Raw genomic sequence first — 15908 nt, 5'->3', positions numbered from 1 at the left:
AAACGGAGACAATGATCCTACATCTAGACATAGGCAACCATGGGGGAAACAACCCCACGCCTATACCATCCCATTTGCAATTCTAGCTTTGTGTTTGTCACGTCAGTTGTTAAAGATACACATGGTAGATATGCGTTAAGTTTTTATGCATAAATTGGTCACAATTACTTGTGAAATTCATTAATTTTATACATCTAAAATAATGTGAGCTACACTATCAAAGAAAAAATTAAACCAAAAATTTAAGCTGATATTTAAAGTTAAGAACAACTTTTATTATTATCTTAAACTGATAGTTAAAGCTCAAAAATAGTTATTATTAATATTATAACTCTTTCTTCTTTATTTTATTTTTTTCATTGTTCTTGTATACTTTTAGCTTTTTATTTAATTCATTGGTAAATTTAAACATGATTTTATCATGAAAATTAAAATTATAAACAAAAAAAATCTAAGAAACATTTGGGAAATATACTGAAAAAGGGTGCAGTGCAATTATCAAACATAACTCTCTTAAATACTAATATTATTGATTTGTGGTTGAATGATACATATAGTGGAAAAATTGAAGAGAGTTAATTAAGTTGCTAATTAAATTAAGCCAGAGTTAGAAGAATCATGAAAATCTAGATTTTCACCCATAACAGGAATTGCAAAAGGATTAGATGGAACAATCTCCATCTTATTACCCTGCTGCTGCTCCAATTCTACTCCTATTGAGTTTACTATCATTTCCTCATTTATGTTACTCTCTTCACTAAATGAGGCCTTGTTATGATCATGAAATGACTCAAAAGGATTCAGCTTCTTCTTGTTTCCATTCACTCCTGACTCATAATTATAAATAACGATATCCATTCCTCCGCTCGTGGCTGAGTCCAAATTAGGAATAACGATATCCATTCCTCCACTGCCCGACTCAAAATTAGGAATAACGTTGTTCTGGTTTCCATTCATTCCCGTATTTATGGCACTGTTGTACAGACTATCAAGTGTTGATAGATCCAGCCCACCAGCCTACAAATCATAAACATCCGATCGATTAGATTATGGTTTTTCATTTTATCCCATTTAATCAATTTATTAGTTCATGCGTTTAATCTACTACGAGTAGTCAGTTTATTCCGTGTAGTCAATTTATTCCGTCGATAAATAGTCAATTTTCAAAAATACAAATGACATTTACATGTGGTTTGCTGCTACTTATTAAACGAGCTGAAAATACGAGACTTACGAAATTAGTAGATGTAAGTGCAGTTTGATTAGAGCTTGGAGCTGAAACGAGTGCAAGCTCCCAACTTGTCGTTTCGTATGTCGGATTCATCTTGTTTTCTACATTTATAACATTCTCTGCATTATTTCATACAACACAACAGTTAGAATCTCGGAACAAAAATAATAACCAACAAGTAACGGATACTTTACCGTCGGTAACTACTGGATCTGCTTCATTATTCTTATTCAATTCAGGTCCTTCCTGGCTCAATATATCTAGGTCCTGGAGAGTCACAAAAATAATGCATAATTTATTCACAATTATTAGAATGCTGATGATAAAAAATAAAAAGTTTAGGGGGAAGTAAAATTCTAACCAAAAGATTAGTAACAAGATCAGTTTCCGGCTCTGGTTCTGGTTCCAGTTCCTCAATTTGTCTGCGATTGATTGACAAAATGGCTTGTGGAGCAGGAACTGTTTGGGGAGTAGAACCTTCTTCATCATTTATCTGATTTTCAGATGCATTTGTATCAATTAAATAGCATTTCAATGTCAAAACCTTAATTTGACTGTATCAATCTTCTCGCAACTAGTCGTTTAATTATAATCCCAATACTTAACACGTGTCGGAATAAGAAGAAAGACTTGCATACGATTTTCATTGACTTGGAGAAAGCATATGATAAGGTATCAAGGGAAGTACTTTGGTGGGCCTTGATAAGGAAAGACATTTCGCGGAAATATATTGACATCATAAAGGACATGTATGAAGGAGCATGCACGAGTGTACGTACTAGTGTTGGAAAGACTGAAGAGTTCCCTGTTACGATTGGAGTGCATCAAGGTTCCGCACTAAGCCCATTTCTTTTTGCCATCGTTATGGATGAACTAACAAGTTCACTCCAAGATGGTATACCATGGTGCATGCTGTTTGCAGATGATATTGTATTGGTTGATGAGACGAAAGAAGGAGTGGAGCGGAAGTTGGAACTATGGAGACACACTCTAGAATCTAGAGGCTTTAAGTTGAGCCGAAGTAAGACAGAATATTTGGAGTGTAAGTTTAGCGGCCATAGGAGTAGGGAGGCAGGGACAATCACCCTAGATGGGAGAGTTGTTCAGGCCTCGGATTGCTTCCGGTATTTAGGATCTATTATCCAAATGGATGTAGAAGTAGATGGAGATGTTGCTCATAGGATTAAAGCTAGACCTGTCCATGGGCCCGGGTACCCGCCCGGCCCGTGTCCCTTGGGCCGGGCTTGGACAATGAAATTTACTCTTAGGCCCAGCCCGGTCCAGGCCCGCTAAAGCCCGCCTATTTTTTGGGCGGGCTTGGGACATATGAAAATATCCCGGCCCGGCCCAGCCCGGCCCGCCTTATTAATATTAATTAAAAAATTTACATATTTATAATTAAATATTTATTTTAAGTATAAATTTGATTTTTTATAATTAAAAATTATGTATATTTTTTTAGGTGGGCTTATATGAGTTGGGCTTGGGATTTGATTTTTAAGCTCGAGCCCAGCCCGGCCCGAGCCCGCCTAAATTAATACTGGGCTAGGCTGGGCTTGGGACGAGCACTTTTACACAAAAGCCCGCCAGGCCCGGCCCGAACCCGGCCCAGCCCGGCCCATGGACAGGTCTAATTAAAGCTGGTTGGTCGAAGTGGAAGAGTGCTACGGATTTCCTTTGTGACCCCGGCATGCCTAATAGATTGAAGGAAAAATTCTACCGAACGGCAATTAGACCAGCATTGTTATATGGTACGGAGTGTTGGGCAGTGAAACACTGCCACATCCATAAGATGTCGGTGGCGGAGATGCGTATGTTGAGATGGATGTGTGGTCATATGAGAAAGGATCGGGTGAGTAATGAAATAATTAGGACAAAAGTAGGGGTCACATCTATTGAGAATAAAATGAGAGAAAACCGACTAAGGTGGTTTGGCCATGTGAGACGTAGAGCGCTTGATGCGCCGGTTAGGAGAACCGAAGAGTGGCAAAAGGATGTAGTGGTGAGGGGTAGAGGAAGACCTAAGCAAACTTGGAGGAGGGTGATCGAGAGTGATATGAGTTTATTGGGAATTGAGGAAAATATGGTAGTGGATAGGACGGAGTGGAGGTAGCGAATTTGTGTCGCTGACACGACTTGATTTCACGGTTTTATATAATGGTTCATGTTAGCCGACCCCGAATCATTTCGGGACTAAGACTTTGTTGTTGTTGTACTTAACATGTGTCGGAGTGAGTTAAATGGTGGAGCCAGAAACAAATACTCCGGGGTTAATGAACCAGAACATGTTAAAATTGCAGATTTTTTTGGGACCAAGCATCCACGGCGTATAATTTCGTCGCCAATTCTGCCATTAAAGTTAAATCCGCTACCGATTCAAATAGAGTGAAATTACCAACATAAATTATATATATAGCGGTGGAAATTTGCATCGGTAATTCTAAATTTTGTTTATTTCTCTCCAGAGTCACGGGGTCAAAGGACTCTCGCTCTTGTACGTGTTGCAAAATTCTCCTATAGCAATGTCTACTTAAGAATCTTTGACCGGTTGATGTCTCTGCCGACTATCATAGACCGAGGCTAATTCAAGGGGAATTACTCTTGGGATTCATTCAAGGAAAACGATACTTCACTCTAGGACATAGTTATTTTCGCACCTCCAGTCATGGCTGCTTTAACCCCATCTCTTTTTTACCCTCCGGAACTTTATCCTGGTCGGAGATAAGTAGGGGTGTTCATCGGTCGGTTCGGTCTAAAAACCGAACCGAACCGAAATAACCGAAAACCGAATAACACTTAAAATGAGAACCGAACCTAACCGAATAATATTAGTAAACCGAACCGAACCGAACTGATTATTTCGATCGGTTTGGTTCGGTTTTCGGTTTTAACACATGCTAACTAATTAAAATAAAAAATAAATTAATATTTATAAGTTTTAATTAATTTAGTTTAATCTAAAGTCTAAAAAATAGTTACGCAAGTTGAGTAGTATACAACATAAAATTTATGCAAAGTTTGAAAATTAAAAATAAAACTTTATTAAAATGTAATTACAAACCTTCTACGACCACAATTCGCATTGCAACCATAATTTGCACTAATGTTATTGATTTGATCAGTATTAGAGCAATGTTTGAACAGTATTAATGTCTTTTTCTTAGTAGAACAATATTAATGTATTAGACTTAACATTGATAAAAAAAATTATAAATAGTTACATTCTTTGGATGGTCGGAGGAAAATGCAAAGTCTAGGTCATATAAAGTCTCTACCTAAATTATAAATCTAATTAATCTCTATTTCGGTCGGTTCGGTTAATTCGGTTATTTTGTCATAAAAACCGAACCGACCGATATTACCGATATTGTTAAATATTTAAAACCGAAACCGAACCTAATAGACCGAAAACCAAACCGAAAAAACCGAAATTCATCGGTTCGGTCGGTTATTTCGGTTCGGTTCGGTTTTTGAACACCCCTAGAGATAAGGGCCAACAAGTTCATCTCTGACCGCTATATGTCTGTAAGAGAACAATCGTACATGTCAATCTCCAATAGACTTATGTGTCTAGAAGATGTAAGATATGACCATTGAGGAGATCATTTCTAGGAGATGTCAATTTTGAACCTATTAAACTGCGTCACCGACAAAATTCCTATGTGATACATAGTGACGGATTCAGGATCGAAACGCTCATATGCTCACCATTGCAGATGGCATTCTGCATGGTGAAAATTGCAGCACCCTCAGACCAACCACCGACGGAGTCCAACAAAAACTCCGACGGTCAAAGGTGCGCCACACACCCCAGCCACACCCTAGATACGCCTCGGGGATGATACATATATGTGTAGCTTATTCAATTTCCTAGATTACAAGAAAAAGCATAGAACAAAAACAAGAGTTTTGTAAATCATACTTGAACCCATTCGAGTGCTAAAATATGCGGTGCTTCTTCTACGTATTCTTCCATTGCAGTTAGGAATGAAGGCGGAGGCTGCACTCGTACATATCAAGCAATTGGTTAATTTCAACGTTTACACGATCTAAAGGCGGAATTGAAATTAAATTATGATAAGATTTCATATACATACTTGTTCAATTTTCATATACTTCTGTTTTTCTCCGAATTCAAGGCTTCTGCACATCTCAAAGAACTCGGATAACTTTTCCCCCTGACTTGTTGCCTTCTTATAAATTTCTAATGCTCGTAAAGCATCCTGTCGCTCCATTTCGAAATACTACTCGAAAAACATACACAATGTATCAATTTTATGCGCTGAAAAACAAAATTCTTCTGTAGAATCTTTGCGACAACTTACTTTGTCAATCAGATCGAGAAGTCCGTCAGTAATTGCCACGTATAAGTTAACACTTTCGCCTGCAACCTGAAATGAAAACCGCGTACAAGACGATAGGATAAGTCAACTCCAATCACGGATATGAAAAGCAAAGAAAATTTTATAAACAATCTTACAATTGAAAGAGCATATCGAATCAAGCTATTACGCGCCACGATCCCATCTGGCTGTAGAGACAGACATGTTGAATGTTTTTTGAGACTATTATACATGGATCAGATTATGAAAGTTTCTCTGAATCGGTTAATCGGATAAATACGTGCGTATATCCATACCTTACAGTCAAGAAGACGAAAAAGTAATTGTTGCATGGAAGGTAATTTTTCGAGTAATATTTGGGTGTCAAGCCCCTTCATTCTCTATCAAAGAAAAACAAGTTCATTAACAACTTCACGGAATGATATTCATGGTCGAAACTGATAACATACCGAGTGATTTTTCTGAACATCATATTTCAATCTAGAGAAACATTCGAGACGTTCTTCGAGATATAACGAATATGTTCGAACCCAGGCCGAATAGTCCCATGCTTAACACGAAAAAACCCGATTTTCAATCAGTTCCTGATGCTGAAAACCTTACAAACACAAAGAAAAGTAAGATATAGATACCATGAGGACTCGAATCATCCCGGAAATGCGATAGGTTGAGCATAAGTCTGCCTTTGCTGCCATGAGTTAGCTCTTCATGGAATGAACAATCAACTTCTCTCAATGCTCTGTGTACCACAACCAATGTCTTTAATGCAACCTGAAAATATACGCGAACGAGTGAATATCGTGGTAGTATAAGAGGCTCTGGTACTATGTTAAGGATGTAAACTAAACATACCGTCCAATTACGTGTTTTGGAAATTCGTTTGTGAAGAGCGTTTATGCAATAAGCAACATCGAAACGCGGACTTGAAGCAGATAGTGAATCAAATATAGCTGATACAAGAAATGAAATCAATTAATTTTTTTATCAAATTATAAAATTCTGAAAATAAAATTGAATAATCCCCATATTGACTCACTCCACATATGTTTCTCCTTAGGCAAAGCCTCATCATGGTTTGTGGCCTTCACAATTGCAACTTGAAGCCCCTGGATTAATCACATGAACAATTAATTAATTAATAATCAATATTTCAATATCTATAAACAAACACATTAATTAAGATTAAAGGGCGGCCTGGTGCACTATGAGTCCTCGCTAAGCGAGGGTCCAGGGAGGGGGTCCCACCATAAGAGTGTATTGGAGGCAAGCCTTCCCCTGCCAATATCTTTGGCAAGAGGCCGCTCCTAAGACTCGAACCCGTGACCTCTCGGTCACGCTACGACAACATTTACATATCGCCAAGGCTCACATTAATTGAGATTAATTAAGATGAATTAACCTTCTTTCCACTATTTACTTTCACCAATCCAACCGTCGTGGAATCCTTCAGAGCTCCAATAGCTCTTCTCATGCTTTGCTGACTGAAATCGCCAGCTGACATTCTATTTCAAAGATTAAAAAGGAAGAAAGATAAAATCCTAAATTGTAATTTCAATCAGGAAAAACAAAAAAAAAGCCTAATCAAAATTTAAGATGATGAATCAATAGATTTACAAAATCTTAATCTTCTGATCATATATATTCTAATTAACGGATTCTTGGAGAAAAAACTCAGATAAATGATCTTTTTTTCCTAAGAAAATATATAAATTTGAAAAAGAATTAGAATATGTCAATATATTCAACACCTTTTTCAGAAATTTTCCTTAAAGAAAATAAGCCTAATTTTTTTAGAATTATTGATTATATATAGATTAGTTATTGGATTAAGATTAAATAGATATGTCCGAAAAAGGTATATATACATTTGAAAGAATGCATTAATAAAAAGAAGATGAAACCTAAAGAGTCATATAAATGGAGGGCGGGCGGGGGTTCGCCGGAGCTGCTGGGGAGGGACGGAGACTGTATAAGAAGAAGGTTCCGACTTCAAGAATAACGGGGTTTCAACAACTTCAGGTTTTTTTCCAATTTGTAATAATATATACTTTTTGTTTTTCCATTTGCTAATTTATCGTTATTATTGTGTAAAAGTATTGCTTTATATTTTGTTGTTATTTTCATTAAAAAAAAAACAATCTCTTAATTTGGTGGCTTTGAGCATCTCAAATTAAATTAATGATTGTAATTTCTCTTTGGTTTTATTTATTTTTTATCTTTTTTATTTTTGAAAAATGACATTATTTTTGTTGTCATTTAGAAAATGTTAAAAAAGTAATTTTATATGAAAAATTATAAAAAGTAAATGTGCTTTAACCTGATTGTCGAACGAAGCGATTGTAAAAACTAAAAAAAATGAAATAATCAAATTCATAATTAATAATTAATATCGTGATGAAATGGCTCAATTAAAGTAGGACAATGCTGGAATTGAAATAAATACTTATAGGATCGAAATGAATGTTTGAATTCGAAATTGAACTGTAACTAAATTTTGCTGGAGAATGTTAATTGACAATTGAAATTGAAAAGGCTAAAATATTTGCTTTAGAATTAGATTTGAGGATCAGTTTGATTATAGCGATTTGAGTTCATTTTTTCTGTAAGTTTTATTTTTCAGAAGACTTTGGATCGTTGTAGATGAATTTAATTAACTTTTAACGAAATTCAATAATTTTCATTTGAGGGGATAGTGTTTGAAATTAGTGTAATGATATTTTAACCTGTCTCAACACTCAGGTAGAAGTAGATAAGCCATGTAAAATTGATTTAAAATATTGTAGTAACGAGTGTTTATGTATTAATGCCTTTTTCTTATCATTTGAGAAAAAAGTTAAGCACAATGACACTTCAAAATGAATTTTACTATAAAGGATATGCATTTTCATCAATTTCTGAACAATTTAATGATGATCTGATTGATAAAATGCGTATTTTAGTATCGGAGTACATACAGATTGTTGTTACAGATGTCCCAAAAAAGAAGAAATGTTCATGAAATACTAATTCTTATCCACAAAAGAAGAAATATTTCAAGCGAACAGGAAAGCATATAGCCCACGGTACACTGTAATAACGAGAAGCGAGATTTCATAAAATCAACTCCACTAACCAGGATACATGTACTTAATTAAATGTTACAAACAACATTCTACCAGGCATTATTTTACAGCTGATAACTTACACTAAGTTCAATTTTAAGTATAACCTCTACCTAAAATGGTCACAAAACCATAATCATGTTAGAACTTTGTTAGCCATACCCTTATTTCATTATACCAACCACTGATGAAGCTTGCTTTATTAGGATTGGATAATCATATTCAAATAATGGAATCCTTTTTTTATCTGGCAACCATCACATCTTCGTGCTTCTCTGCTAACCTGGCCGCGTGCTGCTCTAAGTATTCTTTGCTGTTCATCTCTGTTAATCTGCATTTACATAAACAAATGAATTCATCAAATATATTCATCTCTTAGGAACCTTCTGCAAATAAAGATTGAAAGTCTTGAGTCCCGTATAATTCGATATGAAAATTTAATCCCATTCAAATCTTCAATAACTTTCTTGACTTTATGTTTTACAGATTCAAATTTTGTTCTATTTTTATAGCTATTCAATCCGAGCCTACCATTTGAGTCAATTGAAAAAGCACTTATCATCCAGGCCCTTTTCCCCCCCAATTGCAGCAAATTAATTCAATTATGGTCTTGAAAGTTTAACTAACCGAAACTATATTTGATAGTTTTTTTAGATAAACAGCAGTTGTTTGACCATTGTTTCTCTGCTTCTCAAGATGTTTAACTCCATAACCCCAGAAACACCTAAATCACTAGGCATGCGAATGACCATATAAAGAACAGATTTTAAAACTCAGGATTCCTTGATTAGAACCATGTAGGTGGCTATAATGTGCATTACAGAAATTAGATGCTGCTGAAATATCTGTACTTACCTACTTATGGTGCGTTCTTTTGCGAACCCAAGTTCATTATCTACGCAAATGTCTGCTTCATCATTTCTCCTTGATCTTGCAGAGGTTCTTGGTGCAGTTTGCTGTGCATCCGAAATTGTAACTACCCTTCTGAATAGTTCTACAGGACTTTCCTCTGCTGTACACATTAGTCTGGCCCTGTTTTCATACATCACCTGTACCAATGATAACAATTCCTTTTAGGGAAACAAATGCAAGAGATCCCCATTATTAATAATCATGCATCCGTTGTGAGATGTTCAACAACCAAGCTCATACAATGTGCTTTCAGTTCAAATGTCAGGTTATAACTCTTCAATTGCTAAAATAACTTCAGAATATAATCTACAAACAGCATTTCTTCAGTTCTCTACAGAGTTCTGTTTTCCATGAAAAAACCTCTCATCCCTGTATAAGAGTGTGCTTATGTGTGACTATAAACACTATCAAAAAACATTAGGAGTTTATACTTCAGCACTTTGTAACTTCTATAGCCAACTCAAGGTAAAATGATTTCTATAGACTAATTACTCTATCTAATTTTAGGCGCCATTGTTTTTATATAGATGAAACGAGCATATACATATTGTTTTTTATTAACCATTAACAACAGTTTATCAGGAAATTGGTGTTCGGGTTTGCAGCTGAAGGAAAGAAGGCCTTTTGCCAAATACGTAGAGAAAGGTCAGGCATATGACAGTTAAACTTGTTGCCGAAGATTCATCTACAGATTTAGGGTTGACAAACATCGTCTACAACAGTAATTTGCTAACTGTAACAATCCTAGAAACATCAGAAACAACTGTGTGTGAGAGAGAGAGGCTTAGCCAAACTTTTAGCACATAGACAAGCGTATTGCAGTAGATCACAAAAAATTGATGAAACTGCTCTTTTTGCTCCAATTTGCTTCCTTCAATTTATTTTTAAAAACAACTTTGCCCGCAGAAAGTAACCCAAAGGATGCCATATCAATGGAAAAATAACAAGACCATCTAATTGTTCAGTTAAAAGCATGAACTCAACCCAGAAAAGCAAATAAAAACATAATCTAAATAGGAACACCTACATAGGATAAACTCACATAGTTAAATGAGATCAAACTGAATCATGGAAAGTGGAAATAAAATAAAAGGAAATAACTATTTGAATCCCTCTCTGTTTAAACAATAATAATGGTAATTTTAAACTGAATCATGGTAAATTGAGAACAAATTAACTAGCTTGAGGAAGATGACCATTGACCACATAGATTAGATGTTTAATTAGGCCCAAAATAGTACATGGAAAATTATTGATTCAAGGCAATCAACCAATCAGGAAAGGGAGGACATACATCAACTAAAGTAACAAACCGATAAGCTGCTGTCCTATTGTTAAGTCCAAAGACTGGGACACCTTCCAATGCCAAGGTATGAAAATTCTCTGTCAATAGGGGGAAAAAAACTCTGTGAGGATTCATCCAAGAAGAAATGTATAACATTTTTAAGATATGTACGAGGAAATACTTTAGATATTTTTTCACCCCTCCCCTCCCAACAATTTGCACAATTTCCATTTCAAAATTCAGAATCTTCAAAGGGGATTTCAAATCATACACTGACTTTTGAGTGTGTTAGTGTACTGCAATAGGAAACAAATCAATATGTTTGTTCAAGAAAATAATACAGAATTATTTATTTTGAAATTATTAAGAAAGGCAACTGTTTCTACATTCAAACAATTCCACTCTGCATTTCCAATCTTTAATGTCAAACTCAACCCAATTGAAGTAGAGACCCAATTAACAATTGCCGGCATGCAGAATGTGCACGTAAAAATTAAAACAGCTGAATATGACTCACTACATAATCCGAAATAATCTGCAGCACCAAGAGGTTTGTCACAAAGTTCCTCAAAAGGAAAATATGCACATCCATTTGCACCCAGTGGAACCTGACAACATTAAGAAACAATTAGAAATTGAATTAGTAGGCTATGCTTTATACTATTTATCAGAATTTAGAACGGTACATACCTGCAATTTTCTTCCCATTACTACTTCCACCTCTTGAGGACCAGCTGTTTCCTCCCCAATCAATTCTTGAAACTTTTGACGAAGTAGGTCAGATAAATCTTTACCGATAAAGTAGAAACCTTGCTCAGCCTACATGTAAGAGTATTCACTTATGTGATGTAGATTATAACACACGTAAGAAATCAAGAGCTACACAAACTGCAGAAGTAAACTTTTAAGCAATCTAACTTATTATCAAAACTTTACCGAAGTCAATTTTCGATAATCCACTGACGAACCAATTTCATGAACCACACATCTTTCCTACAAATATCCAAACAATTAAGATATAACATATGTCTATAATATAATAAGAAGCGTGCGAACACTTAGAACAGCATCACCTATGTATATATGCATACCTTTAAAGTCGCAATGAAGGGAAGAAAAAGATCCCTCTGCAATCCACGTTCATACAGATTATCTGGCGCACGATTTGAGGTAGCAACAAGAATCTACACTTGCCTCCATCAAGCGTAAGCATGTCAGATCTGAGTACCAGATATTTCCATCTAACTCCAACCATATTGTAGAGCATACAAAATAGACTTACAATGCCATTGCTGAAAAGTTGTCTAAATAGACGGTTTAGTATCAATGCATCAGCAACATCATTCACCTACAAAAGGAAGTCAGAGAAAAATAATCATATTGCCAGAAATTTAAACTGAAATGTCTTATCAGCATGCATTAGGATCCAGTGCTTCTACCATGAATTCGTCTAGACATAATAAAATAGCCTCATCGGATATTTCTCCAGCTACAACTTCAAGTGGATCTGCCACACCTCTGTGCCTCTGTAATCATTCAGTAATTTCAGTGTAAAAAATAAGGAATTCCAATTAAAAGAAAAGAAGCTGCTTCTTACTTGCAAGCGGCTGTGGACATTCAACATGAAGTCGTGAAAGTGGATCCTCTTTTTCCTCCAGTTGTAAGGCCTGATGAATGAGATAACAAACGATAAAAGCAGAAGCAACAGTGAAGTTATTCAATCCTTGCACACCATGCTTCTCTTTTGCTTTCGCTGAGCTTCTTACAAAAATACCAGGGTACTACAATGTAATTGTTTTAACTGCAATAGGTTAAAGCTTACAATTGATCAAAGAATAAGTCCATCAACATAGTCTTCCCAGTTCCAACTCCCCCATAAAGATAAAGTCCTTTAACAGGTGCATATGAGGCCTGTGGCATGAAACGTGACCATAACCACCTACTCCTGAAGATTAAGTATAATTGAGGCAAATTAGAGGCAAAATGACATGTGAAAAGTGATTAATTATACAAATAAGAACTTCATCTGCCATGCAGGTAATAGAAAATGGAAATCAGAACTTGTGAACAACAAGGAATAAATACCTTCCAGATTTGTCTGAAGCAGCATATCGATCCAACTTGCAGGCATCAGCTGATTCAACAATCTCATCATAAAGTCTTTGGAGCTCTCTTAAGGTGCCCAACTGCAGAAATCATGGTCGGCATACCCTTCAGCAAGGCAAGATAATTGCACTGAAAACTTTAGCATGCACAACCCCTTATATGACAGCTTCTGAATAATCATGATCTCATTGACTTTAAGTTACAATATGAGCCACAACAGAATAGATATACTAATTCGTATAAGTGTGGAGCTGAATATAAACATCTATGTTACCACTCCACAGTACACAATCGATCGCCATGAAAATTTATCCACATATAACTAAATGAAGATTCTCAAAGATGGTCAACTTTCAGAATGTGGAAAAAGTCCTTCGATGCAACTACGACTATGAAAAGGAATATGGGTAAGGGGTAATGCATAGAGTAATCATACCTGGCAATTATCACCATCCACTAGGTCTCCGGCAGCAATTCTTCTCTCATACTCTACAAGTGGTCCTGCCTTGCTCAAATCTGCAAATTGAACCAATAAAACATCAATACAGGCAGCAATCAGAAACAATTTTCAAGTTGTTCTTCCCCTATAGCGTTCAATACCCACCCCTACCCCTCAAAAAAAAAAAAAAGGAATGCTACCTCCATTAGAATGTTCAGCAGCAGATGTCGACAGAGTTCTTGAGATTATAAATTTGGGGCACGAAAATCTATCAGTATCTGCAGGATTGACGTGTCTATAAAGCGAAGTACTAGAATTGGTATCTATCAAATGCTTTTGTTGCCTTTTCATCAAACCAACAGAGTAATTGCATTCTCGATGTTGAAAAGCTGATATAACTCTGTATGCCGATCGAACACCTCTTCTCATTTTTGTAAAAAATTCAAACGCTTCTTTTCTCAATCAAATCGGAGTCTTTCACCACTCAGATTCTAATAACACACAGAGCCCTGAAATTCACCAAAAAAATATATAAAGTTTTAGAACAAAAACATGATCCAGTTACTTGAACCGTAACTATCACAGAATCCTCAATAATTCAAAGAAAAAAGACACTACAGACTCCCAATTTGCATTTCCTTTATACTATTTCAACTTTAGAAAGGAACAGGGTGTGCGAAGAATAATTGCGAAAGAATATATAAAAGAAAACCAACAAAAAGAGGAATTATACCAACGGCGTCAATTCTAAAGACTCAAAGGTATCATTAAAAGATAAATTTCAAGATTCCATTGATGAAAAACGATTAAACACTTTAATCAATCCGCAAAAAAAAAAAAAAAAAAAAAAAAAAAAAAAAAAATCACAATTCATTCAAACCATTGCATTAAAGAAGGGACAACAATTGAATGCATGTAAATACATACATACATCCATAGAAACATCGTCAGAAAAATCTTGAAAAAACGAAAAGGAAAAGAAGAAGTATTATCATCAACCTGAGCTTAGCTTGAAAAAGGAAAACCGATCGAAAGGATTACGAATTCGATAGATTGATTGTTGGTTGGTGAGATAAATTGGAGGGCAAATGTGAAAAGAGTATGAAGTAGAAGCAGGGAATAATAAAAGAAATGGAAAATGATAATAATAATTTGATAGTTGGATGCTGTCTGAGTTGGAGAAGGGAAGTCCTCGGGGAAAGAGAGAGAGGCGTGAAAGACTGCTCTGCTCCGATTGATGTGTTATTTTTATTTGGTTTTCCACGTCGGCTGGCTGCTGGCCTCGGTACTATTTCGCAATTTTAACTGCAACTCAACAAAAGTACCCTTAATTTGCTTTTTAATCTTAGGTTGAATAAAAAGTAGTTACTTATAATCATCATATGGAAACATGTTAAAATAAGAATTTGACTTTTAATAAAAAAAAAAAAGAACAATTGAGTGCTTTATTATGATCGATAAAGAGAAATAATTCATTAACGAGAAAGTGTTTACGTCACTGTGTAACAGAACACAAAAAAAACCCACGTAGCTAAAAAGAGTAACTACAATGGAATCAGGATGGCGTAGCAATGCTACGAACAACCTATTTTGCTTGATGTCAGACAAATTTAAAGCTAATATCATCACACAATCTAACTGTCAAAATTGGAGAAGATATCTGAAGCACAATGAAGAGCATCAATCATCAACTTAATATCTATATTGAGGATGACATTCTGGATGTTAAATTTTTTAACCCAATAGAGGGCCATTATAACATTAAGGAACCCAAGAATGATCTTCGAAAAGAACCCCTTAACCTCGCCTTTGTGATTTCTCAAAATCACACCATAACCAACAACACCAATGTTACTAAAAATGGACCTGTCAACATTTAATTTCAACATGTTGTGAGAGGAATGAGATCAACAAACATCTGAAAAAGAATTGTTGGCGTCCTGATGATGAGGAGGACAATGATGCGTCATTCAAAAATCATGCCAGAAAATCAAGAGAGAGAGACACTGATTTGGGCACTGGTGAGATTATTATTCCAAGCAACAACGTTACAATGGCACCAAATGACCCAAATAATCATGTAGGCTTTCTTGATGATCACTGGGTCTGGATATTGCAAAATAAAATAGAACCAATCCATGAAAGAATCCATAGTGGGGATTAACAATAGTAAAAATTGATGCATTCCAACAATCCATATCAAATTAGTAATCCACAAAACCTATCATCAAAGAAGGCACAAGAATTTGGGACATTTGACCGTTTTAGGTAGAGGCATTCCCATAATGGTAAACACCAAACATATACTTTCCATAAAAAGATGCTTCACTCGAGGGGGAATATGAGATTCTATATTTTTTCCCACTCAACCGACATGTCATCTGGAGGAGAATCGAAAAGAATATTATTTGCAATCACATGATAACCCTGACTAGACAACTATACTACCTTTGTAATCAAAATTATAACAAAAGGAGTCCAAAAGATTAGT

The 15908-nt window shown here is 35.5% G+C and overlaps 2 protein-coding genes across 3 annotated transcripts; both read right to left on the bottom strand.

The window, feature by feature from the left end:
- Positions 1-564: 564 nt before the first annotated feature.
- LOC136203490 (putative clathrin assembly protein At5g35200) lies at positions 565-7600 on the bottom strand. Of its 2 annotated transcripts, XM_065994655.1 has the most exons (15): positions 7476-7600; positions 6974-7076; positions 6611-6680; positions 6427-6524; positions 6207-6345; positions 6024-6124; positions 5871-5954; positions 5712-5762; positions 5557-5622; positions 5329-5475; positions 5154-5231; positions 1593-1724; positions 1426-1498; positions 1235-1350; positions 565-1017 (listed from the first exon to the last, which is right to left on the bottom strand). In XM_065994655.1, exons 2-15 carry the CDS (start codon positions 7073-7075, stop codon positions 592-594), a joined length of 1683 nt encoding a protein of 560 aa, XP_065850727.1. In that variant the 5' UTR covers position 7076; positions 7476-7600; the 3' UTR covers positions 565-591. The 2 variants fall into 2 exon arrangements, with proteins under 2 accessions (XP_065850727.1, XP_065850728.1); XM_065994656.1 differs by lacking the exon at positions 7476-7600 and having other exon boundaries at positions 6974-7102.
- A 1047-nt stretch (positions 7601-8647) lies between these two features.
- On the bottom strand, positions 8648-14636 carry LOC136202837 (uncharacterized). The gene is made up of 15 exons (XM_065993758.1): positions 14417-14636; positions 13618-13926; positions 13415-13494; positions 12958-13058; positions 12695-12817; positions 12470-12539; positions 12312-12398; positions 12155-12220; positions 11964-12056; positions 11809-11865; positions 11563-11691; positions 11390-11480; positions 10882-10970; positions 9531-9724; positions 8648-9006 (listed from the first exon to the last, which is right to left on the bottom strand). Exons 2-15 carry the CDS (start codon positions 13844-13846, stop codon positions 8919-8921), a joined length of 1497 nt encoding a protein of 498 aa, XP_065849830.1. The 5' UTR covers positions 13847-13926; positions 14417-14636; the 3' UTR covers positions 8648-8918.
- Positions 14637-15908: the final 1272 nt, after the last annotated feature.

This window comes from Euphorbia lathyris, chromosome 8 (assembly GCF_963576675.1).
Source record: "Euphorbia lathyris chromosome 8, ddEupLath1.1, whole genome shotgun sequence".
Taxonomy (NCBI): Eukaryota; Viridiplantae; Streptophyta; class Magnoliopsida; order Malpighiales; family Euphorbiaceae; genus Euphorbia; species Euphorbia lathyris.
Note: the sequence above shows the minus strand (reverse complement) of the source record. Positions and strands in the feature narration are given on the sequence as shown.